General features: G+C 40.3%; 3 protein-coding genes across 6 annotated transcripts in view; all 3 read left to right on the plus strand.

The window, feature by feature from the left end:
* On the plus strand, window positions 1-9,366 carry si:ch211-167j9.5 (tyrosine kinase receptor Cad96Ca). 4 transcript variants are annotated; one of them, XM_034113227.1, is made up of 13 exons: window positions 3-172; window positions 265-300; window positions 440-501; window positions 607-700; window positions 1,798-1,996; window positions 2,372-2,510; window positions 5,251-5,349; window positions 5,890-6,050; window positions 6,132-6,275; window positions 7,618-7,729; window positions 8,027-8,126; window positions 8,548-8,647; window positions 8,882-9,366. In XM_034113227.1, the coding sequence occupies exons 3-13, from the start codon at window positions 465-467 to the stop codon at window positions 8,942-8,944; spliced, it is 1,248 nt and encodes a 415-aa protein (XP_033969118.1). In that variant the 5' UTR covers window positions 3-172; window positions 265-300; window positions 440-464; the 3' UTR covers window positions 8,945-9,366. The 4 variants fall into 4 exon arrangements, with proteins under 4 accessions (XP_033969120.1, XP_033969118.1, XP_033969117.1 ...); XM_034113226.1 differs by having other exon boundaries at window positions 3-300; XM_034113228.1 differs by lacking the exon at window positions 265-300.
* A 90-nt stretch (window positions 9,367-9,456) lies between these two features.
* Window positions 9,457-11,241, plus strand: tmem97 (transmembrane protein 97). Its single transcript, XM_034113230.1, has 3 exons — window positions 9,457-9,944; window positions 10,049-10,193; window positions 10,686-11,241. The coding sequence occupies exons 1-3, from the start codon at window positions 9,831-9,833 to the stop codon at window positions 10,958-10,960; spliced, it is 534 nt and encodes a 177-aa protein (XP_033969121.1). The 5' UTR covers window positions 9,457-9,830; the 3' UTR covers window positions 10,961-11,241.
* A 1,717-nt stretch (window positions 11,242-12,958) lies between these two features.
* ulk2 (unc-51 like autophagy activating kinase 2) overlaps window positions 12,959-26,132 on the plus strand; it is a 52,770-nt gene continuing 39,596 nt past the window's right edge. The window contains exons 1-3 of the mRNA XM_034112927.1: window positions 12,959-14,024; window positions 19,639-19,731; window positions 19,916-19,957. Coding sequence (XP_033968818.1) covers window positions 13,935-14,024; window positions 19,639-19,731; window positions 19,916-19,957 — 225 coding nt within the window. The 5' untranslated portion in view covers window positions 12,959-13,934. The remainder of the gene's footprint in view (window positions 14,025-19,638; window positions 19,732-19,915; window positions 19,958-26,132) is intronic.

Consider the following 26,132-nt stretch of genomic DNA (forward strand, 5'->3'; position numbering starts at 1 on the left):
GCTCATGTTGTGGTTGACAGACAATGAGCGCTTTTCGTGGTGACAATATAGACGGGCAGGAGGGTTAACTCAACACATGGTGGAATTTTAAGCTCCAACAGAGACAGACAGACAGCTTCGGTTTCAGCTGGGTTCTGATCAGCATCAAACTGGTGTTCATCAAAAAACACAGGTACAGCTTTTAAGAATCATAATAGAGCATTTCATGTGATTGTATGAGCTCAATGTGTCTTTTCGGTGCGTTCTTATTGTTTTGGGCTTCAGGTTTGAAAGGATGTTCTCACAGCAAACTCCTAAAACGTTAGTATCGTACCTCCTCTTGTTATTAATGACATACAAGATAGTTTGTTTGATTTATGATTACGTATACATCATGAATATAGTCCCTGTTTATTCTTTTTGACTGTGTTCTTTTAAATGCTATAATATTACCTTTTAGAATGTGGTGACATTCTGTTATAGCCATGGAAGAAGAAAAAATTAATGATACCAGCAGTTCAGGTGAGCTCTGAGGTTTCACAGATAACATTTACATCTATTTGTGTTGACCGCCACATTGTGAGAGCATGGTAGAGCTAACTGTTTGTGTATTGTTGGATCTTTCAGGCCATCAATTGGGACCACCTGTCTTCATCCTCACAGGGGCCCTCTCCATCACGGTCCTGGTGTTCACAGTGCTGGGGATCGTGTGTCTCAGAAAGTAAGGCAGGCTGAAATGATTTCACAAGCAATTTACTGGATGATTTGTCCTCATGTTTCATTTGATTAATCTGAGTTAGGTTTGACTAGGGATTTCATTTCAATCTTTATTTCGAACCGATTAAAAAAAACAAATGTGAAAAACAGAATACCGCATTGTTAAAATACAGTATTTATTAATGTTCATAATAATATGTATATATTCAACAAAAATATTCATAATAATATATATATATTCAACAAAAATGTTCATATTAATATGTATATATATTCAACAAAAATATTCATAATAATAATAAATCATATGTGTCCGAAAGGGAGCATTTTCTTTTTCAAAAGTATAACATATTGGAACATATCAACAAGTGCAGGTGCCTTTGATTAAGTACTTGTAGATCCTATTACCTGGTTCAGGTGAAAGGAAAACTAATGGTGTGGTTTTCCTACCATGTAAATATGTCTGCTGTGAAAATGTCCAACACCATGAATTACAACAGAAACCCATAACAAGTTAACCTAATGTCTTGGTAGTTATTTCGCTCCAACACTTTACTTGCTGTACGTTTAGCTGTACTTTAACTGCAGAGCTAACGAGCAAATGTTAGTATGCTAATACATAAAACAAGATGAGATTACCTGGTAAACATCAGCATGTTGGAATTGACTTACAGCTTATGTTAGCTTCCTAAAAAAGAAGACAATACAAGTTAAAACCTGCTTAATTTAAGCCCGTTAGCATTGTCAATGTGAGCCTAGCTATTAGCATGCTAACATGACCAGTTGTGCCATAAGTACAGCCTACAGAACTGTTTTTGCTAGGCGCTTGTTTTTTTTCATTCAGTTTAAGAAATATTGAATGAATTCCAGATTTGTTTGTGAAATATGTTTTGAGGCCTTGAATTGGAAACAGTGCAGTTAGCACAGAACCATGGCCTAGTCCAAATGTTGTTTCACATACAGTTAGGCTATTTATATTTCTCTGTAGCTTCTTTTTTTCAACTCCCCTGGCACAGCTTCATTTGATTTCTGATGGAATCAGAGGCAAACCATGTGACAATACGCACAGTGTTCTGTGTTTTACACTTTTTTTTCATGCAGATATCGTTCTTTGGTCCGGACCATTCGAGAGCTGCGGGGCAGCAGGTTGTTGATGACTGCAGTTCCTCGGCTGGAAACTCTGATCGCGCCAGCAGTGGTGGAGGAAGAAGATCAGCTTACTCAGATCCCCCAGATCCCCCAGCAGCAGAGCAGGACAATCAGGCTCTCCTCTCGGAGGCTATGGAGAAGCTTGCAGCAGGTACATTACTGTCTTCATGTCATCACATGATTCCCAGATATTTTGCTATTTTTGTAGTGCTTTATTTAGTTAGTCATCTGAAGCCACAGGATTGGAAATCTCAGATGCAAGAACAACTAACCGGAGTGTTCTCTGTAGCCTACATGTGACACATCTATGTCATCTCACTGTCGATTTACAGTACCATTTCTGATCATCTCTCTTTGGTTGCAATATATGTTATTACTGTAGCTTAAGCTCCGGTACAATGTGGACAAAATACGTTTGTGACTGACCAGTATGGTGTTGTTTGTCCTCTCAGTGTCCTGTACTTACCCATTGCTGTTCTGCCCTGATTTGATACTGCAACATTACCTCCTATGGCATTTGTTTAAGGGTCCTCGTGTTACCAAGTCAGACCTGAACCTGTTGCAGCTGATCAAAGCAGGAAAGGAGGGTGTCTTCTACCAAGCCAGGATGACCAGGGGGACGTGTAAAGGCCACAGCATGTTCACCTGCAAGATCAGCAAGGAAGGTACACATTTCTCTGACTGGAGGTTTGGACCTACAAGCATTTCTTTGAAATGGAAGCAGTGATAATCAATCCGTTTTGAGGTTAAGGTGCAGAGGCAAAGATCAAAACTTTATCAGTTTTCAATGATAATAGATGTGTACGGCCATCCTTAACCTGTTAAGCCCCAAGCCTGTTTTTCAGGTTTCAGGCTCGAAAATGACATGCCCAGAACAAATGACTTTAACTTCACTTCTAAAAGGGTTAAATTAATAATCTTTTTTCTCAAAGCAATGTTACATCTGTGAGTTGGATGTAGAAGTGTCAGAATCAATATAGATGTTTCTGTGTCAGAGAAAATTCAGATGGAACATAGTAAAAAAGTGTAAATTCTTACCTCCGCCTAAAAAAAACCCATTACTTATAGTGAAAACCACCCTTGAATGATGGGTTAGTAGCCTGAAAGCTTTGGGAATTCAAAGTATAACTAATAATAAGTACCCTGTATCAAGATTGAGGCAAAACAAGTGAAAATTGACCTTTTTAGAGAGGTTTAGGGAAAAAAAGTCAAGGCGGACTAAGCTTTGGGCACGTCTGGTTCCATCAGTGCCATTTGACCTTTTTCAGGTACCAGACAGTAAAAATCATTTTATAACATTGAATCATCACTATAGGTATTCATTCCATAAAAAAAAAAAATAAATAAAAAATAAAAAAGATTCTAAAATTATTGTAAAATAAAATAAATAAAAAAATATATTTAAGTGTGTGTGGGGTGTGTGTGTGTGTGTGTGTGGGTGTGTGGGAAGTTCCCTCTTTGCATGAGATGCATGTTTACTTGCACAATAAAAATTAGGAAACATAGGAAACATTTGACTCCAACTGGAGCAGATTTATTTAAAAAAAATGTTAGCACTAACACAATAACACCACACTTTAGGTAAAAAAAAAAATTGGGTGATAAAAACTCTCAAAACTTTATACAAACCAAACCCTAAATGTTATGGTATTATTGCAAGTCATGCCATGCCCTGAAACAGTTCTTTTTGGGAGTGAAGCACAGAGGGACCAGACACTTCCTGAAGTACACAGGTGTCTTCACCCTTCTGCTGCCAGCATCAGAGCACTTCCTGCAGTACCTCCTGACCGTGGTGGCATCTTCCCCATAATGCTCGGGCATGCATGTCAGTGATGGTGTGGGGGTTGGTGGGCGGGGTGGTGCTGCTGCAGGGTCTCCAGAAAACTCAACCATTTATTTTGCAAGCTGCTCCCTGAAGGACTTCTGGGTGTGTGGGTTCGTCCTGCCGGGGTCACCCCTCCTCTTGTGCAGCTCCTTTTGGAGAAGGAAGCTGTTCACCACTGCAATGTCCATAAAATGGTAAAAAAAAGTCTTATACCATTTCATCGTTTTCTGACGAACGCTGTAGTATCCAATCAAAGCGTCGGACACATCCACACCGCCCATGCTTCTGTTGTAGTCCACCACAGCGTCAGGAACGGTAACATTCTTTGTCTGCCACACACCAGCCTTTTTCATGTTACCCACTGAAGGGTGCCGTCCGAAGGCATCATCAGAACCAAATTATCTGCAAAGATTTGTGATGGAATTCTTAGCCCAACGAACAGCAGTCCCCCTCCCCCATGACTTCGCCTTGAAAACCTGTCCTTTTAAGGTTTTAACTTTGGCAAAATGATTTGTAACTAGAATTGATAAGAATCAGTATCAGTGTGTTTAAGACAGGAAATGCTTCTTTTGTTATCTTTATAGTTTAATTTTGGAGAAGGTTCCTTAACAATTGAGTAAATGATGCCACGTTTCTTCTGCCTAAGAGATCAACAAATTATAACCAGGACTTAAAGTGGCTACACTAAAACAGCTAAGTTGAAAGACCAGCTACACTCGCAATGTATCATAATATTAGCTACAGTAACATTGGTTTATATGTTAATGAATAAGGTAGTCAAACGACATGAAACTGACACTGTTTAAGATGTCAATGCTGTGGTGAGAAAGCGTGAAGGAAAATATGAAGATAAAACACTCAGCCCACCTTCTTCCTCTCCTACACAAAGTGAGTGCTGTGGGTTGTCCTCACACCTAAACAGTGTCTAAAACACAATCTACCTTGAAAACCACCAGGACTTTAGAGGTGCTCTCAGTAATTCCATTATATTGACATTTCATTTAATAGTCAAGTAAATGTATGTATTATGATAGGTCAGTCCACCCAAATGATAGATAAAAACACTTTGTCACTCATCCTTGGTGGAATTTGATGTGCTATGGTTATAAGATAGCCGTGGACTATTTATTCTGTAGAAGGAAGTTGCATTTCCCAAGATATATAACACTAATAAGAACATACAGTAGAGCTATACAAATGAATTGTGGGGTTCCCCAAGGCTCAATTTGAGGTCCTACACTTTTTTTTTGCTATACTTTGAAATGAGACACAGTATTATTTCCATACTTATGTTACATTGCCAAGGACTTAATTAAGATGTTAAGATATGGATGGCTGAGAATGTTCTTCATCTCAATTAGGACATAAACAAACTCTTTGAAAAATGGGTTCAAAACTTTAAAAACTGTTTTGTTTTTTGTGAAGCACTTTGTTTACCTTTATTACTTTTTTTTGATTGATTCATATCTTAGATTTCAATGGAGATGACATTGAGAAGTCTCACTCACTTCCTAGATGTAGACATTTGTTGGCCCAGTGACAGAGCTATAGTTACATTTTCTCTCTTTTTTTTCTTCAAGGTGTCCGTCCTAAGCATGTGGACACGGAGGTTTCCATCATGAGAAAACTGGTGCACCACAAGAACATCCTCCAGTTACTGGACTGGAACACCACTGAGGGTGAGGGACATTGTGTCAGGAAATTGGTATGAGGACCCAAACGCAGTACAAAAGGGAATCAAGAAGTATTAACAAAAAGCGAGCTTTATTCAAAAGCTGAAAACAAACAAAGAAAAACAAAGAAACACTAACCAGGGGCATACGAGGAACAGGAACGAACAAACTCACGGACAGGGACATGCAGGTAACATTGACGACGATCAGACAAAGCGCTCGAGGAAAGACAGGACTAAATACACACAAGGGTAATCACAGGACAAGACACAGCTGGGAAGGGGAGGTGAAACACAGGGGCAGCAGGTGGACACAATAAGACAATCAGGCACAGGAGGGAAAAACACAGGAAGTAAGACCAGACAAGACACAAGGAGGAAAACATTTCAAAATTAAGGTGGAAAATAGCAACAAACCCAAACCCATGACACATTTATCTTCACACTGTATCCCTCTGTCCTCTTCTACAGTGCTCCTGGTTGATGAATTAGGATGATGTTCCTCCCTGTAAGTCCCCTTCCTCTCTCCATGTTTTGATTTGTGCAGAACCTTACATTCTGATCATGGAGTATGTGACATATGGCACTCTGAGGACCTTCCTGCAGACCAACAGAGCTCATTTAAGTGAAGACCCTGAGCTGCAGAGCCTCCTCACCATCGCCTCCTACCACATCGCTCTGGCCCTGCAGCACCTGCGCTCCAAAATGGTAGCAACAAAACCGGCTATTATGAAGTCGTCAGGTTCCATCTATCCATGCTAAGCAGTGTGTGTGGGCTCTTTTCTGCAGATTGTGCACTGTGACCTGGCTCTGAGGAACATCATGGTCAATAAGTTTCCCTGGGAGGTAAAGGTGGCGGAGTTCGGACTGGCTCGAGATTTAACGCGCATGACAAGCCGCCGCAGCAGCAGCAGCCGCTGGAGAAACCCAAGGGTAACTAACACGCACACGCACACACACACGCACGCACGCACACACCCCCACACCCCCTCACACACATAGTATGCCAATTTGAGTCAAACCTTACATCAGACCCTTTTTGTCACATTTTATACCAAATTGACACATTTGACACAACGTGTGACACTGTGGTCACATCTTGTATCATTGCCATATACATTTGTTACACATGTCACCATTTGGTGAAATGCGTGCATGCTTGTGTGAAAATGATGACAAGTGGTTGTCAAAAGAGAGAAAATATACACTTAGCAGCCCTTATGCTGCAAACAGACAGCGCAAGGTTAGCTTGCAGCCACATGAGACTAACATGTAACACACACATTTTTCAAACTGATATCTCAGTTCTACCTCCATGAAACCATATTAACTGTCCCTAAGTGTATGTTTGTCTGTGTGTATTAAGGGGGGTTAGCAACATCCTCTGCAACAGGAAACAACAGTTTCAGAGAAATGTGGTCTTGATTTAGAGCAGTAACGTGTCATTCAGTCAACACAGCGGTTATTCATAATTTCCACCTTGAGCTCCCTTGTGTTGTGTTCGAAAGCTGTTACCGTTCACAGGTCAATTTTGACCCATGATTTATCTCAGTCCAAAACACTCAATAATAATGATTATCATCCAATATTGTTTTAACTACATCATAACTAACTTATTATGCATTCATAACCGTACAATCCTGTTCCAATATTATGGCCCCAAAAAACATTACACCACATATTTAAGTAAAACATGTGATTCAATTCACTCATTATATTCACTATAGTGAAGACAGTGGATCATTACGTTATCTGACTATAATAGACTAATATTAGAATACAATCTCCCCAAAAGAAGCTTTAAATTATTGTTACAGTGTATGAAGGCGGTGGGGGTGGGGTGTCTAAAGTCAAAGATGAATCTTGATTGGGCCAAATTTGACCCCGAGTCACCGACAACAATGCTGCTGGGTCTTCCCAGACCCGAACACCAAAATATACACTTTTTTTTTTAAAGACCTTCAGACTTGGCTAAAATGGTCAAAATCAGTTTTTTAGTGTTTATATAGCTGTTGTGGAGGATATCATGAAGCGTAGTTATTATATCATTTTAACTTGAAACGGGTCAAGGGAGACCCGAACACAACATTAGGGTTAAGTCTACTAAAATGATATCAATATATTAAAGTTAGCAGTGCCACTGTATACTGATGTCTCAAATAGTTATTAAATGTCATCTTTATTTCTGCTGGTCTATGGTGTGAGTTGAGGTGCTGGTCACACGTTTTTTACAGGTCACATTTCATCACATTTTCCATTGTATGTAACTTGACAGCAGCGTGTGCCGCTGCGATGGTACCCACCGGAGTACTTCAAGAACAACTATTACAGCTTCAAAGGAGACGTGTGGGCCTTCGGCATCGTGCTGTGGGAGATGCAGACATTTGGTGAGGTGGTTGTTAGTGTAATAGCACAAATGATGTGGCAAAGAATGATTTATATACAAGGTTAGACCAAAGTCCAAAGTGATTCACCTCCTGTTTGACTGCCTTGTTTAGTTGTATTTGTATTAACATATTCTTAAGGGAAGAATCACATTTCGTACAACCCTAACACAATGTTATTGTGGGAAACATTTTCAGAGACAGCAGTTAACTAAAGACCTTGAACTTTTTAATTGCTACACATTTACAGGTAGGTTTGTTTTCCTTTGGAATACATCTCATATGTTATCACATTTTCAGGTACACTGCCATACCCAAACCTCGAGACATCAGAAGCGGTCATGTATCACATCTGTATTGGTCATAAGAACACAAACCCTGAAGGCTGCAGACCAGAGATGTAAGAAGAAACTCACAATTACAAACAAATGTTTTGTCTTTTCAAAAGCTACATTAAATAAGCAGTTTTTGGCAGCTAGTGAATAGTCTCAATACGCCAAAATCATTGTTAAATAAATTGGTTGCATCTTTGAGTACCATCAATCCAAAGTAATAATATGCAGCTCAGGAAATAAGATGTCTTAACTACAGCCACAGTGTGGGAAAAGCCTCTGTGTTATCAGAGGCAGAGCTCATGACAAAACAGTTAATACAATAAATCAAATGTATTTACCAAAACTATTGCTGTATATGAATCTGGTATCTGATTCTCATTGAGTCATGATCCAAGTTTGCACTATAAAATTGTGTTGTGTGTTTTAATATTATGTATGATACTTCAGTAGTTTATTGCGTGACGATACTTATGTTTGATTCCACAGACTTCATATCATGAAAGACTGTTGGCTGGAGCCCTACACTCTGAGACCCTCGTTCACAGACATCGTCCGCATGCTGGAGAACATCATGGAAAGCGATGCGGTAAAGAGCAGCTGGTTCACCACTTTTTTAATGATTTACAATAGTAATTGATCTTGGAAAGGCCATTAATGATCTATCTTTTATATCCTTACATTGTTGTTATTTGTAAAAATTAACAAATCATGTATCTTTCATTCTTTAAAAAATACTCAACCTTGATTAAATGTAGACTGCATGATTAAAGCCATGCAAATGACTTTACATACTTAAAATATTGTTTTTTTTATATTGCAGGATTATGTGGATGTTGAAAGTCCACTTTTGCTGAAAGAGGAGGCTGAATATCATGAAGCTTGATGTCTACGGGCAGCCAGCGTCACCTTGGAAGATGCAAATACCGTCTAAGTATCAGAAAGATGTTTTCTGAACAATTTAATGTATTTAAAACAAATCTAAATGGGTTTGTTTGCTTTGTTAAGGCTGCATTGATCTACTAAGCCTTTCAAGCGCTTTCTAAAATATAGCAACTGTAAAATGATCACACATCAACAAATCAACAGAGAGCATGGTCAAAATGATGTACTTATATATTCTTGTTAAGAACTGTAAATTATATTTTATGTTGTATTTTCCCCTTATAAATGTGTTTATATTTAATTTTGTATCCATCCTGTTGATAACTCATCTATAGCCTAATGTTGATTTTCTGTGATGCTCTTTTTTGCCTTGAGCTCTGTTCATGTTTACTTTCAGAAATACACTTTCTTATTTATTAATAATACATTTGTATTGCTTACTTTTGTATTTCAATTCCAGCTTTTAGATTTACGATTGATTTTTAATCACACCGTTAATCATTAATTATTATTTTCCTCAAACTTTAATGAATCAATAACATATAAGTTGCACATTATTACTGTTGTTTTATTAGGCATTGTAGTATTCTATTATATCAACATATGTCCATACCAACAATTAAATTAACAGATAATACTGAACAGAAAAAATAATAACTAGCTAAATATACGTTAAAAAAAACGTTCTCTTATGTTTCCATAGCATTCTATGAGCATTTCCGACACTATAAGGAGCACCTGAAGCGGCCGTGTGCGTTAAGGCCCGCCCCCTTCTCCTGCGGAAGCCAATGGGATTCCTCCTGGGAACACGCGTTTCTATGACACTCTGCTGCTGCGAACTTGATCCCAGTTTCTTATCTGTCATTTGCGCTGAATAAGATTTCGAAATGTCTATCCGCGTGTTTGAAATCCTCTTCTTCTTTTATTTCGCCTCTCATATTCCTATAACATTGTTTATTGACTTACAAGCCCTGCTACCGGGACATGTGTACCCTCAGCCGGTAAGTGACAGGACAGGAGGAAATAGAATCCACATTTCAACACGAGATACTTAAAGTGACTGAAACTTGGTGGCTATGACAACATTACTCTTTCTCTCCCCCAGCTGAAGGATCTTATCAGGTGGTATGCAGAGGAGTTCAAAGACCCCATGGTGCTGGACCCTCCACAGTGGTTCAAATCTTTTATTTTCTGCGAGGCTTTGTTTCAAACGCCTTTCTTTCCCGTTGCAGCTTATGCTTTCCTTAAAGGTCAGTAAATGGCATGCTAAATGTGGTTACAGAAATAAATATGTATTTACTGTTTTATTAATTTATTCCTGTATTGATCTCAGAATGAATATATTATTTTTTTGTTTATTGTTTGTATTCATTTATTTACGTTTTTGTTCATTTAATTCTATATTTATTTCAGCATTTATTTTTTCTTTATTCCTGTATGTATTTATTTATTTACGTATTTTTGATTACATTAATTATACTTTTGTTATTTTTCGTCATCCATAAATCCCTGTGCGGTGTCTATTTGAAGTTCATGTAAATTATTTTAAATAGGTTTGTTTTTTTCGTCGCCTCCCCAAATAAATTGAGACAAATGGTATTTTGCTTCCACAGCATTGAAAATGATATTTAAAAAAATCCCTCTGGAGGATACAAAAACGTACCTGTAGTTATGAATGAAGCTTCTTGTATTGGGCAGCATGAAGACTCTTCTTATATCTCTGTGTGTTTCTTGTCTTTCAGGTGGCTGTAAGTGGATCAGGACTCCTGCCATCGTGTACGCCACACATGTAGCCACCACTCTGGTCCCCATCCTCACTCACATCCTCTTCTATCAGTTCCCGATGAAGCCCCACCCCGGTCCCCAGACCCCACAGGAGCGCTGGCTGCTGTTCTCCATATACGTTCCCTACCTGCTGGTTCCTGTGCTGCTGCTCCTCACCATGCTGCTGTCGTCCACGTACAACTCCACCCCCAAGCCTGCACACACACCGGCCAAATCCAAGAAGAGGAACTAAGAAAGAATCACACTACAGCTGTCTAATTCACTCTGATTTTAGGAAGTATTTATCCGAATGAGCACAACAACAATAGTTTGTTGAACAGGTTTGATGTCTTTATCAGTACCAAACATTTAACAGACCATAGCCACTATTAATTCATTTTATTAGTTGCACCTGCGCTTTTCCTGCGATCACAAGTTAAACTCTGCCATGACAAATGTGTAAAGTCCTGCGCTTTTCTGTGTTTTGGTGTTCTTTTAAATAAATGTCATTTAAAGACTTGAGTGAAAAAACAAGCAGTTTGTTATTGCTGCACACGCATTGTATTGTCCACCAAAGACATGAGGGGAGCAGCATTTTAAGAAACACCTCTGCTTTCCATTTGAACTTACATTGTGTGTTTGGTTTGAAAGGAGTTTGCATTTGGCAGATCCATGTCTGCATTAATACTGCCCTCTACAACATGCAAGAGATTCAAGATTCAAATATTTATTGTCTACGGTGTAGTTGCAACAAATTAAAAACTTAGGTCACAGGTTCCTCAACAGTGCTACAGTGCAATTACAAGATATACATTTTTATAAGACTTAAATAAAATAAAATAGTCAGAAAAAAGAAAGAAATGGTGCTAGCTCAGGTGTTTAATAGTGTTATGCCCTCTAGGATGAAACTGTCCCTGAGTCTGGTGGTTTTAGTCCGGATGCTGCGGTACCGCCTGCCAGACGGCAGCAGACAGAACAGTTTGCGGCTGGGGTGATGGGGGTCTTTTGTAATCCTGAGGGCCTTCTTTCTGAGCTGCTGGGAGTAAAGGTCCTCCATGGATGGCAGCTCCGTCCTGGTGATGTGCTGTGCAGTTTTCACCACCCTCAAAAGAGATAGCCTTGGAGTTTAACCTTTAAGTATTTTATATAACACAGAGAGATTAGTCTGACTAGATTTGGTACATTTTAGGTACAAATCACGCGTCTTTGCAGATGCTCTTGAATGCTTTGTCAGATTCCCAGTTTTGTTCACTTTTATTAATGAATTAGGATATTTTCTGACTTTAGGTAATATTTTATTCATTATTACCCATGCTTTGAGCAGTTTCATATCTGTTGTTCAATTACAGAGGGGCATCAAACATTTTTATATTCCCCAAAGAAAGATATTATATATGAACCAGTGTCCACACCAAATCCTTATTTAGTGTTAGTATACATCTTAAAATTTTCGAGTTTGTCAGCAAAATAATACATTTAAGTTAAATAATTGAAACCCCCCTCACGTCCCTAAATAACCCTATTGTCCTCAATACGGGTCTTTCTATGTATGAGTTCAGCCAGGGGCATGAAGACAAAGCATTACTGTTTCCAGCCACCAGAGGGAGTCAGACCTAAACAGAGCAGGTATTGTAGGCTATGGTAAACTACTGTATAGACTTGCAATTTGTAAAATGTTTCTCCTCGTCGCCATTCAACATTTTCTAATGACACGTTTTCTTTTGTCAAGTACAGTAGACCTCCCCCGCTTGAAATAATGCTATGTAGTCATAATTGAGCAACATTTAGAACGTGATTAATCTGTAAATTATTGTTATTGTTTTTTCATTTTTTGATGGATACCATGTTACATATTAAAAATAAGAATGATATATATCTATGATTATTTATTAATAATAGATCAAAATCTGAAATATATATTTTACAAATGACATTTGATCAAATGTAATATGTAACAAACCAATCACTTGTTCAGTAATAATGATTTGAACCTGTACCTCTCAACAATCCGTGTATATTTGCATATATTTAATATATATGTTATCCAAATATAAATATAGTTAAAGTAATTTATTATCTGTAAATTAGTGCAAATACCAAATTACATGCATTTTTTTCGAGTCATTTAGATCCTCAGTAGACGGACTAACCCTTGCAGCGGAAGGACACGTCTCAAACAGCCCTCCGCGGACGGATAGGCTATAAAGCCAGAACATGGGACTAGTTTCCTGTATTGTTAAAATCACCGTCATGACGAGAGGACTTCCCTCCTGTCATGGTGTGACAGAGATGTACAGAGATTAGAACAGTACAATTTACATTAGCAGCTTAACGTACTGTACTTTAACGTGAAAATACAGTTAAGTGAAGGCGACAGCTTACTGCTCTCACTGCTAACACCAACGTTTCTTGACGACGGAGAAACAACGAAGTGTTCTTTGATGTGACACGGATAACATTAACTCTCACTGGGGAAACGTCAGTGTTTATCAAGAGGAGAAACATATTTCTTGTGGACTAATTGTGGAAGAAGACGGACCATAAGGACTTCAGAAAAACCACAGCTCTGTGTTGACATTGTGTTGCATTCTTCAGATTTTTAATGCTAACTAGTTCCCGGATGTCGGCTATCTTTACAGGTTGCTACATTAATACAGATAGAAGCAGGTTGAATTATTCAGTATCACCAGACAATGTATTTCAATTGTTAGCATGTTAGCATTGACCTGCTATGGGCAGCAGCTATGACGCTAGGTGTAGCCACAGGGTTATGTCACTGTCAGGCTAACAGATAGCTCGCTGTCTGCAGCTGCTCTCAGTGTTTGCATGGTCATGTCCAGCAGCATCATGTAGACTGTCCTCGTGAACCAGGTTACTGGGGACACACAGTGAGATAGTGAGCCTCTTAAGAGAGTAATGTAAAGCTGGTTTGCATCTATCAAACTGGACAGCTGGCACTGAAATACCAAGCTCAGGATTGTTGTTAGCCATGCTCGCCGTCTGTTCTTTGTGATATTACAAACATCCCAACCTACATAGAGGACGTGTGAATGCATCATGTCCTGAATGCATCTCTTATTTATGCACATCAGAGCAGCCTGTCATGGAGTAAATCCGCAGTGCAAGAAGCAGCATCACTAAGACTGAGAGCATCGTTTGCTCCAGGATTATTTTCTGAAGAGGAGAGCAACATATAAAAGGAGCAGCTGGACTATCATCCCACCACAATGGAGACTGTGGGAGATTTTGAGTACAGCAGGAAAGACCTGGTTGGACATGGAGCCTTCGCTGTGGTGTTCAAAGGAAGACACAGGAAGGTAAATACATAATCACCTGCAGTGTTGTCTTCCCCATCTCTCTCCCTCTTCTTCCTCAGGGCTTCATTTGGAAATCTGGGTCAGTCAGTGCAGCATGCAGTTCTGCAGCATCATATGTGGACTGTCACCTTTTTACAGGGTTCTAAAACTAGACTGCTTTCATGACTAAACATCCTGTCTGTTGTGTACAATCATGCTACACAGGTGATTTCAGTGCTATTTCATCAGCCGCACGTCTGTTATAAGTGTGCTTTTAAACCGCTTGGTTCATTCATGAAACGGATGAGTCAGGCAGCATAGAATGACTTGCTGACGTACTGTGGGAGGATGGGGGTGCAGGGTTTTTCCTGGGCCTTTTTAAGGAGCTTATGTAAGAGCTGCATATTCATACTGAAGCATTGACATCATATTCACAAATCTCAGCAATCAATACATTATTTCCGTGTGTTCTTTTATCATCAGGATACACTGAAAAAAACGGAACCATTGACTTGAATGTCAACAGATTTAATGTATTAGGTTAGTTGAAAGCAATAATATTACATTTAAATAAGAAAATATTAGCATCAACTTAAAATTATTGCTTTCAACTAACCTAATACAGTTATGTGACATTTTTTACACTAAAGTCAACGGTTCAGTTTTTTCAGTGTACAGGAACGGTGAGTTTGTTTTGACAGAGATGCAGGAGATGACATCATAATGCCCCCATGCTACCAGTGTGAAGCATATGGTCCTGAATTCCTCAATGAAAGCCACATTAGAGCTTCCCCACACTCCCTACTGTGAGCTGAGCAGAGCGGCCATCGATAACTAGTCCTCAGCCCGGAGAGACCCCATTTACATGCAAGCGCATACTAAACGCAAACGAACCGAATACGATATCAAAAAAGTCTTCCGTTCACACGAGACCGCTCGGGAGCACTGGAGACGCTGTAGTACATATGCCGGGCCTGTAAGTGGCGCTGTACTTTCGCCACAAAATACACCAAAAGCAGCAAAGAAGACCCCCGAGCATGGTTGCCATGGTTGCCCTTCTGTTTATGCCCCGCGGTGGATTTAGCAACATGTAGTTCATGTAATTCTCCATGTCCACTTGTTGCTGATGGTTGTGGTAGAGGAGCTGTAGATTTTGCACTAACATCTGTAGCATGGTCGAGCTGTAGATTTTGCACTAACATCTGTAGCATGGTCGAGCTGTAGATTTTGCACTAACATCTGTAGCATGGTCAGTAGCAGTAGCATGCTACAGCAGTGAGCAGCAGAGGTGGGGGGAGGTGGGGCGAGGTGGGGCTATGGCTTCATCGTTATCAGGAAATGATCGTATATAGGGCGTACACACGGAGCCGTTTGGCCCCCCAGAGCGTTCCATTTGCAGATCTATCCACCTTGGGACCCGTTATCATTTGCGGGGTCCGTTTCCGCGTTTCCGTTACGGCCTCGTGTGAACGAACGGGCGATACGAAAGAGAAAAGTAGCGGATACAACCGTTTGCGTTCTCGTGTAAACAGCACATGAGCTGAGTGTAGGCCTGCAAACAATCCCCTAGTCATCACTGGAAGCTGAGCGTCCAGCACATCCGTCCACCGCTCACATGCCTTCCTGTCCCGGTAACACCGTCCTGGCATGTGATCAGTGCATTAACTGTTTAAGTCCAATCATCCACATGCCATTTAGTCTATTTATAGGATTATTACCACCTTGGAGGAACAGGAAGGTTAGAGCCACATGGCTGCAATAAGTGTGATGGGTTGCTTCAGTGCCCAGGCAGTGTTGGATGGTACATATTGGCTCCTGTTGCACTGTCATATCAAGACATTATTCATCAGAGATAAGGCGGGACAATCTGATAATGGCTGTAGAAAAAGGGTTGCTGAAAAGGAAACCAATCGAATGAAGATGCAATTTGATGTTATGTTGATTGCAAGTTAATTCTCTGCAAATTTCACAACTTCTAAGAGACAAGTTGCAACATGGCATAGCAGCCAATACAGTCTCATTTTTCAAACAATATGAAACAAACCTGAAACCCATAGAACAGCTGTACAAGAGAGCTATCAAGGTGTTTGACAGAAAGCCAAATTCATATCACCACTGTACCATCCTAGAGAAATACAATTTCTTGAATTTTGACAATTTTAAGTCTTTTAAAAGTATGTTTTTTATAAATGTTTACATGGACTGGCCCCCCCCCCCCTTAGGGGAATTCATCCACAAAAAACACACTGGACGCTGCACTAGGTCAGAAACCAGAGGAGACTGTGAAGTCCACCGTAGACGGACCACTTTTGGACAAAATGTCCTCTCCATAAAAGGCAGCTCTTTCTGGAATAGCCTCCCAACTGCACTTTAACACAGACGTATCTCCTCTTGCACTTTATGTAGCTCTTGTATCTTCTCTTGCACTTTTATATGTCGTAGCTGCTATATTGTATTACCATGTGGTAAATGCTTGTGTATGCTGCTCTTGCTATCTTGCACTTTTTGCATATCATGTATTTTGTTTTTGCGATGTTTGTCAAATGTAATTTTCTTAAATGTTTTATGTGAGGGACTGCGGATGGAAATTAGCTCAAAGCTAAATCTGGCACTGTTACGCTTGATACATTTTAATGTTTTAAGTGTTCATTACTGTGCATTGTCCCTGCCAAATAAACGATTAAATAAAATAAATAAATAAATGAATAATCAAGAGTTAAAAACAATGCACAGTGGAGCTGTTACTATCTTGAATGTAATCTGTTTCTTAGGCGCTGTTTACACGAGAACGAAACGGGTTGTATCCGCTACTTTTCTCTCGCGTATAGCCCGCTCGTTCACACGAGACCGTAACGGAACCGCGTAAACGGACCCCGCAAACGATAACGGGTCCCAAGGTGGATAGATCTGCAAACGGAGCGCTCTGGGGGGCCAAACGGCTCCGTGTGTACACCTCTATACGATCATTTTCCTGATAACGATGAAGCCATAGCCCCACCTCTGCTGCTCACTGCTGTAGCATGGTCAGTAGCTACTGTCAGTAGCTACTGCTACTGCTACTGACCATGCTACAGATGTTAGTGCAAAACAGCTCCTCTACCACAACCATCAGCAACAACTGGACATGGAGAATTACATGAACTACATGTTGCTAAATCCACCGCGGAGAATAAACAGAAGGGCAACCAGGCAACCATGGCAACCATGCTCGGGGGTCTTCTTCGCTGCTTTTGGTGTATTTTGTGGCGGAAGTACAGCGCTACTTGCAGGCCTGGCATATGTACTACAGCGTCTCCAGCGGGTCGAGCGGTCTCGTGTGAAGGGACACGTTTATTGAGCCGTATCCGTGTGAACGGAAGACTTTTTTTATATCGAGTTCGGTTTCGTTTGCGTTTGCGTTCCCGTGTAAATGGGGTCTTAATCTATTAGCGTTAGCCAATTAATCTAAGACACTTAGTAAATAAGTACTTTTGAGGTAGTTAACTCAAAGTATGGCTTCTTTCCAGATTTCCAGATTTGGGGCAGCTGTAGGGACTTGGCTCGGGAACTGAAGGGTTGCCGGTTCAAGTCCTGAAGCTGACCAATAGTGTGTTGACTGGTAGCTGGAGAGATGCCAGTTCCACTCCCCTGGCACTGCCGAGGTGTCCTTTAGCAAGGCACTAAACCACAAACTGCTCCCTGGCCTCTTCGACCATTATAAAAAGGCATTTGTAATGTGTGTACAATAACAGAGTGGAAAACTGAATTAATCTTAGGGATTAATAAAGCGTAATCTTATCTGAATTTATAAGAGGTTAAAGGCTAATAAAAACACTTTTTCAAATAAGTTTCTTTTCTTTTAAAAATATTTCAAGCCTTTGTTGAATTAGATGTAAAAAACAACTTATTTATTAAAGAATAAATGAATTCCTGTTCTGTTATTGACATGCAGAGATTATTACATTACTCTGTCAAACTTGTATGGCCTTTCCTTGATGTGCCACCTCTCTTTGTTTGTATTTTTAGGTATTGCCTAAATTGATACTCCTTTTGTGTAAAGTCCTCCTCTCTGTCTACACCATCGCCCAACGTCCATCTGCAGTGTTGCTGACGCTAATCCCTTTTGCCCACACCTCTATAATCGTCTGTGATTCATAAATGAGATCATGCTAAATTCTGGAAAATGAAAGCCTGCTTCTGTCTTTGCAGCATGACTCGTCCTGCTTACTCTGCACTGCTTAGCTCGCCATTATGCGGTGCATTACTGAGCCATTAGTTCAGTTGATATAATGTCTCTCCCCCACATCGCCTCACCCTCACATGAGGGGCCAGTGGGGTCACTCCTTTTTTTCTTCTATGGTGTAGTGTCAGCGGCTCAGTCCCACTTGGCTTGGCAGGCTGTCAGGGAGCTGGGTATGGATGCAGTTCAGTTGGCAGTCGGCTAAAAAAAAAACACACACACACACACACACAGACAGACACACACACACACACACACACATGTCACTCTTGTGTGCTAGATTCTATGCCAGGCTATAGGCGGAGTGCACCCGCAGAACATCTCCTTTGGACCTAGATTCATTCGGAAAGCATGTCTTTTTATTCATAGAATCTCTCCAGTCGAACTGACAAGGTTGATTCCATTTGTCCATACTATCCGTGTGATTGTCTCAAGGGCAGAGAATCAGACAGACACCCCTGGCCGGGTCTATTTCTGTGTGTGTGTGTGTGTGTGTGTGTGTGTGTGTGCAGCACATGATCTGAGCGCCTTTGAGCTCACGTGAGATCCTAAAGTCCTTTTATACCTGCTCACGGAGCTCTTTTGGAAATATTATCTCAGCCACAGTCTCTTTTAGCTTTTAGTGTGAGTAGTCTGGCTCGCGTTCTAGATGTCATCGGAGTGGCTCGTCATTCAGTGTGTCATTCAGCGCTATGGGCTGGCCCAGCAGTCAGAAACCCAAGTGGTGCCATTGGGATGGCTAGAATTTCCTCCATCCATTTAGTCTGGCACACACACGCACACAATCATGTATTATTGTCCCATTGTCAAACATCTCGTGCATTAGGGCTGGGTTATATGATTATGTGCATGGTATTGATATGTATATTTTTCTATAGTGTTAAATGGATTATACCATTTTCTATGTGATTCAGATTTAAATTTTGCTCAATTTGAAGAAAATTGTTGGAAATGTACAGATTAAGAAGCTATAGATGGGTGTCTGAACTGAAGACTGTAATTATACAGTGGTTCAAAAATAAATAGTCCTGCCCAATTAATCAAAATGTTGTCGAAATCTCAACACAGACTAGTGGATTATCCAAATCGCAGTATTTGGTTAGAGCTCATTTTATCATATTTAAAAATATAATGTAAATAATCTCTCATAAATCATAATAAAATAAATCTCTCTTTATATCATAAATCATATCGCAACTGCAATATCAGTCAATATATTTTTGCAATGCCAAACTAAATTATTTTTAGTTTTAGTTTTTTGGAGGAAAAATGTCCAAAGTGAATGTCTTATATCCTCAGAAAGTGACAACCATTAACCTGTGATACAAGGGAAGAGGACATTTCACAGGGGCTTTTGTATTCAGTTTAAAAATATATATATTTCATCTTCTCCTTCCTGCCCTTTGTTTCTTGTAGAAGACTGATTGGGAGGTGGCCATCAAGAGCATTAATAAGAAGAACCTGTCCAAGTCCCAGATCCTTCTTGGCAAGGAAATCAAAATCCTGAAGGTGAGCATGACTCTAATTGCCTCTCAATTATCTCCTTGATGTATTTAAAGAATGATCCAACATTGACCTTCTCTGCACCTTTGACTTGACTTCCCTGATGGAAGTGTCAGGGAAAGTGACTCCATTAGCTGCTGGTTAATCCTTCTGCTAACGCTTCTTGTTTTTCTCTTCTGTATTTACTCAGGAGCTGCAGCATGAAAACATTGTGGCACTTTACGATGTCCAGGTAAGTTATTTTTATATCAATTTTATAAAAAGTTTGTGGAAAGTTATTTTCAATATTTATTTCTTTTGAGTGGAGTTTGCTATGAGACCTTTTGTCTCAATTTGTGTCCTACTCTACTTACATGTGCGGTTTTGAGTGTATAAATGCGTCCAATTGCGAAATGATCCTTAAGTTCCCGGATGGTGCTATTTACTTTATGAGATTAATTGAGCAGCCCGTTATGATTTGCTACAGCGAACGTTTCTAACAAGCTAGCTAGCTAACAGCGTTGATCGTCATTTCTGGACAGGGCACAGCAGCTGTTTGCGTTTTATGAAAAACTCAACACGGTCAGAATTCAAAGTTCTCACAGTGCACAACATGGCAGTCTACTAAGGTATGTGTCCAAATTGAGACACTTGAGCACTTTTCTGAACCAATATCTATGGAGTCAATGAATGTCAAATGAATGTCCTCAAATGCTTTGTGTGAAGAGGATCAATGTTGCAATCGGCTAGTAGCACTGCCCGGCTCTGTGTCGTCTTCTAGTGATTTGAGGTCGCATCTATTTTTGTTCTGCGTGCTATGAACGATTCACATCAAAAGTAAAAATGAAAATGATTTTTTGAGTATATTGACATCAGTACATTTCTACAGTTTCAATGTCAAATGTGTCACAGCATATCGTGCATATCATCTGTCTTTGCCGACTCAGCTGGCTGATTCAGGGTCGAACTACTGCGGCTCCATCAGTCCATTTGGCAGAGTTGTGCTGTATAGATTTTACAAAGTAAGGCTTCAGCTTCTATTACAAATATGAAAATGCGGGGTCTGTGCTGGAAGTAGGACTGTGTATTGGCGAGAATCTGGTGATGAAATACGTGTAATGATGATACAGCATTTAGCAGGAATTTTAGATATTATACGTTTTTCGTGAGAAAGACAAACCACAACAGGAAACGGTTAACCGTAGATTTAAAGGTGCATTATCAAAAGGTCTTTGTCAGAAGAAACCACACCAATATGGACTTTGGATGTTTAAAAAGATAGTCAATATTTGCTGTTCAAAAGAAGCACCACCCAAACAGACCCGTTTTTAATGGTTTTTCGCAAAACTGTGAGGCTGATGGAAAACATGAAGTATGACTCAATGGAAAATGAGATGCATTGTGCTGAATCTGAAAGGCCATACTGTCAGTACACGGTCACTTACAGTACACTGATTGATGGCCATCTTTAGGGCTCTTGAACTCCTGTTAAATGAGCACAAATGCCTCGGATCCCCTCTGGTCCCTGGCTGAGAGACCCTGTTATTGCATCTAGCAGACTGCTATATCACATATTCCTGACGCGTCCCTTTTAAGATCCCTTTAGATAAAATAAATGGTTTTAAAAATAAAAATGTGTTGCTAGAGGCCCAGTATTAGAGTGTATTTTTCATAGCTTACTGTTTCCTGCATTTATCAACGGTACTTGTTATTCATCCTGTATAGTGCATTGCTGATGTTATTTGTTGCAGGGTTGCTCTCTCTTGACTTATTGTGGGTGGTGTGATAGACTCCCACTTACTTTTAGGCAGGAGTTTGCAGCCACACCGCTTAAGCAGATGTTTGTATTTGTAATTCAGTATTTTTTATTCACTCTGACTTCAAATTATTTTTCTATCTGTGTGCATACATGAAACATGGCTATTAAGCCTATAGCATTGGTAATTTCTCCACATTTCTACAAACTATTGTCCTCTTTATATCACAAAAGTCCTTACCAGCCGATAGTAGAAATGTTTGTTATAGTGTCCCTAATTGGCCCTTACATTAGAGTATCCTTCCAATGAGGAGATACACAGGGAGGAAAGGGGAGAGGAGGCAGATAAAGTGATGATGAAGCACTTCCCACATAGTAATGGTACTTCCTGTGTTTACGTAAGCCTCCCACAGGGACTCTACTGATCAGTCCATTCACCCTCTTACTCCTCCATCAGTCCCCCTGATGTAATAAACTCTCTGAGGCAGACGGCTGAGGAGTCCAATCATTACTCAGCAGGCAGAATAAAGTACAATAGTTCCATCAGTGATGATACTGTATACGTACATAACTGTGATTTTAAGAACTGGTTCATGATTTTCATATTCGAAAAAACCAACCGTCTGTTCCTTGTGAAAAAAAAAGGAAACGATAACCTTAAAGAAAATGTTCATTTAGGTATTTATTTAGTAAGCATGCAGGAAAGCTATGTCTGGCTCAAATAAGATCAAGCCTTTATATATTTTTTTGTCTTTAAAGATAATTGCAGTAAGGAAATGAATGGCCCAAGACATTAGGACACTATAGATAGTAAGTCATGCTACTTTAGCGTTACTTCTTCGTTGTCAAAATAAAGTGATCCTGCCAAAAGACATAATTTAAATGGAATTTATAAAATGTTGCTTTTGCAGAGGCCAAACGAGTAACCTGGCTCTCTTCAAAAGCACCAAAAAACGACAAATCCATTAATCATATCTGTTCAGAAACTCGACAAAAGTTAAACAAGTACAAACCACAGACTGCCTGTGTCATGGCGAGTACAGTCGCTGGTTTATTTATGTCTGTATAGGCCGTTGTTGTGAGTGTGGACGGTCGGAGCATATACTGCGTTAGCTTAGCCAATCTCCATTCAGAAAACACGCATTTTAAAAGGTTTTTCGCCTGCCGTCTGTCTGCAGACTTGACAAAGCATTAATTCATGGTTTGTACTAACCGGTATCAGTATGTTGTTACTTCGGCATCATTTTGAAACGTGTATTACAATTAAATCACGGTCAAATATGTTCATCTTGTTGTAGTTGGAGCCCCCTTGCCAGCGATTCTCTCCCTAGTTTAGCATACTCAGCCCGGTTGTTGGCCCGGAAAGAACCACGATTTTGGAGGGCCAGAAAAACTGTGAAAAAGTACCCGTTAGCCGGAACTACCCCTCGTGGAAACGCATAAAAAAAACGGGCCGGGTTTGGCACGGAAAAGAGAAGAATTGGGAGGGATGAAACCCCTCTTTAATGGTCACACATGCAGAGCACACAGCACACACAGTGAAATTTGGCCTCTGCATTTAACCCATCCTAGTACCAGGAGTCTAGCACTAGGAGCAGTTGGCAGCTATTGTACAGCGCCCGGGGAGCAATGGGGGGGAAGGGGGATGTCCGGTGCCTTGCTCAAGGGCACCACGGCAGGGCAGGAGGTGAACTGGGACCTCTCCAAGTAGCAGTCCACACTCCACATTTTAGGTCTGGTCGGGGACTTGAACCGGCGACCCTACAGCTCCCAGTCCAAGCCCCTACTGACTGAGCCACTGCCGGACACTGCCGGACACGCTTAAACCGTGCTACGCGCTGCAGTGGAAATGCACTCGCATACACTGGTCTGGTCTAAGAGTGCTTTAGGCGTGGTGTCTCTCTGTGTCTTTTTCTTACCATCTGCTGTTTCTTCTTTCCATCCCCTGCAGCATGGGTCTGTCTTCTGGTAGCCAGTGTAATGGTGTACATTCCCTCTCTTGGTGACAATCAATAGTCTGTTTTTTGCAATCATTTGGTTACCACAACCAAGTGGGAGTAATTATTTTTTCCATATCTCACTTTTTCTAGTTTCTTGTCTCTACATTTGAATCTCCAGTTGGCTTCTTCCCAGCCCCATCAGCTGTTGTTGTTGTTTGTACCATGTGCTAGACTGGGTTTACCCAACAGAAGAGAAAATGTAACCCGAGCTGCTTTGTGCAACTTTCTTGTCACGCATAGCCTGTATTTTAGAAGGCATAGAGCTTTAGTTTACATCCTTTTTTAAATGTTTAACTTTTTTTGTAGCCCTAACTAAATTGCCATCCAACATTTGGATATTTGGACAGGCATGGAACAACTCCAGTTAAACATTTGAACACTGTCCATCTGTGTTGAAAATAGTATGTGAGAAGTGTATGAAAGAGACTCCTGCAACCATTCTTGCTTTTTGCCAATATGTTACGGGTTAATTATAAAAATTCAGACCAAAATGACCCATAAAACTTCTGACCTGTCCCCTGTGAACACTGCAGGGGGCTACTGATAGGCCTGCTGGCAGTTTGGCTTCTGTGAAAGGGCAAGTCTTTGAGGTGCTGTTTACACGAGAACGCAAACAGTTGTATCCGCTACTTTTCTCTTTCGTATAGCCCGTTCGTTCACACGAGGCCGTAACGGAAATGCGGAAATGGACCCCGCAAACGATAACGGGTCCCAAGGTGGATAGATCTGCAAACGGAACGCTCTGGGGGGCCAAACGGCTCTGTGTGTACGCCCTATACGATCATTTCCTGATAACAATGAAGCCATAGCCCCACCTCTCCCCACCTCTGCTGCTCACTGCTGTAGCATGGTCAGTAGCTACTGTCAGTAGCTACTGCTACTGCTACTGACCATGCTACAGATGTTAGTGCAAAATCTACAGCTCCTCTATCACAACCATCAGCAGCAAGTGGACATGGAGAATTACATGAACTATATGTTGCTAAATCCACCGCGGGGCATAAACAGAAGGGCAACCATGGCAACCATGCTCGGGGGTCTTCTTCGCTGCTTTTGGTGTATTTTGTGGCGGGAGTACAGCGCCACTTACAGGCCCGGCATATGTACTACAGCGTCTCCAGCGCTCCCGAGCGGTCTCGTGTGAACGGAAGAGTTTTTTGATATCGTATTCGGTTCGTTTGCGTTTCGTATGCGTTTGCGTGTAAATGAGGTCCGAGTCAACAGAAGACCATGAAAGGGGATGACGGTCAGAGTGTTTGACCTTTTTGAAAATAGTCACGCTGCTTATGCAGTGATTCACCTGGTTCAGGACTGCAGGTACTGACACACAGAAGGCCCAAGAAATGGAGTTCAAGCTAGATATTATGTGCAGTTTGGAGACTAGAGGAAGAAATGCTTAATTAAGACTAGTGGAACCCCACTTTATTACTTTGTGGGCAGTAAGAATGTCTCGAACATGTCTCTTCGTGCCTTAATTTCCTTTTTTGCCTTTGATGATTGAGAATAAAACCCTACCTAAGATATGTCGGTACCACTTTACAATAAGACTACCCTTATAAAGGGTTTACGAATAGTTTGTAATTCATTTATTAATTAGGTTGTCAACACTTTATAAATCATTAATAAGCTTTTATAAGACATGAGATAAACAGGGCAACTGTGACCGGTGGCTTGCCAAATAGTGAGCCCACATTTATCTGTACTGCTAAGTCTTATATTGGCTACTTAGCTTACTTTGTCTTCTTCATCAGCCAGCATCCTTGGTATCTGTTGTTCACTGAGTTGATTCTCGCTGAGTAGCCAATATAAGACTTAGTCATCTTGCCAAATAGTGAGCCTGTGTTGATGTATGAAAACTATGTTACAACTGGTTTATAAATGGTTCTTAATGATTAATAAAGTGTTTACAACCTAATTCATAACCTAATTATAAACCCTTTATGAATCCTTTATAAGGGTAGTCTTATTGTAAAGTGGTACCGATATGTCTTGGTCCATGATGGATGCATTAACACATACAATACATTTTTAGCTCCTCTACTATATTGGCAATGTCTGTTGTTGTACTTTTGGTCGTTTTTGCAATATGGTTCAATCCTTTAATTTGAGGATAAATACTGTTAACCATGGTGTTCTCCTGAATTACCTCAAGCTCCACAATAAGGTTTACTTTTGCGTTTTTTATGTGAATTATCCCCTCAACTAGTGGATGGACTGTCATTGAATTTGGTGCAGATATGCATGTTCCCCAGAGGATGTAATGTAATATGTCAAGCACATTCACTGGGTGAGAATTGTAATATATGAATTGTCTTGCTTTACCTTTTATACCAAATAGCTGTCAATTGAATAACATTCAACCTTTTTTCTCCTTTTTGTGTTAATTGCTAATAAGCAAACACAAGATAGCCTCTAGGCAGATGTAAGTTAGCATTGTCATTGTGAGCTTGTTAGCATTCTGATGTTAGCCTTTGCCACAAAGCACCTCTGTCCTCACACAAACTCACACAGCTGCTAGCTCGGCTGTAGCATCAGGTGTAGCTAACAGGATGGCAGCAAACATTTGACAGATGGCAATATGCAGGAGGAGAAGTTCAACCCAAACAAGCAGTGCAGTTTTGAAATAATGTAAGATATATTAGTCATATTAGGCAGGTAATGTTTTATGTAGA

The sequence above is a fragment of the Trematomus bernacchii genome, unplaced genomic scaffold (assembly GCF_902827165.1).
Source record: "Trematomus bernacchii unplaced genomic scaffold, fTreBer1.1, whole genome shotgun sequence".
In the NCBI taxonomy this organism is placed as follows: Eukaryota; Metazoa; Chordata; class Actinopteri; order Perciformes; family Nototheniidae; genus Trematomus; species Trematomus bernacchii.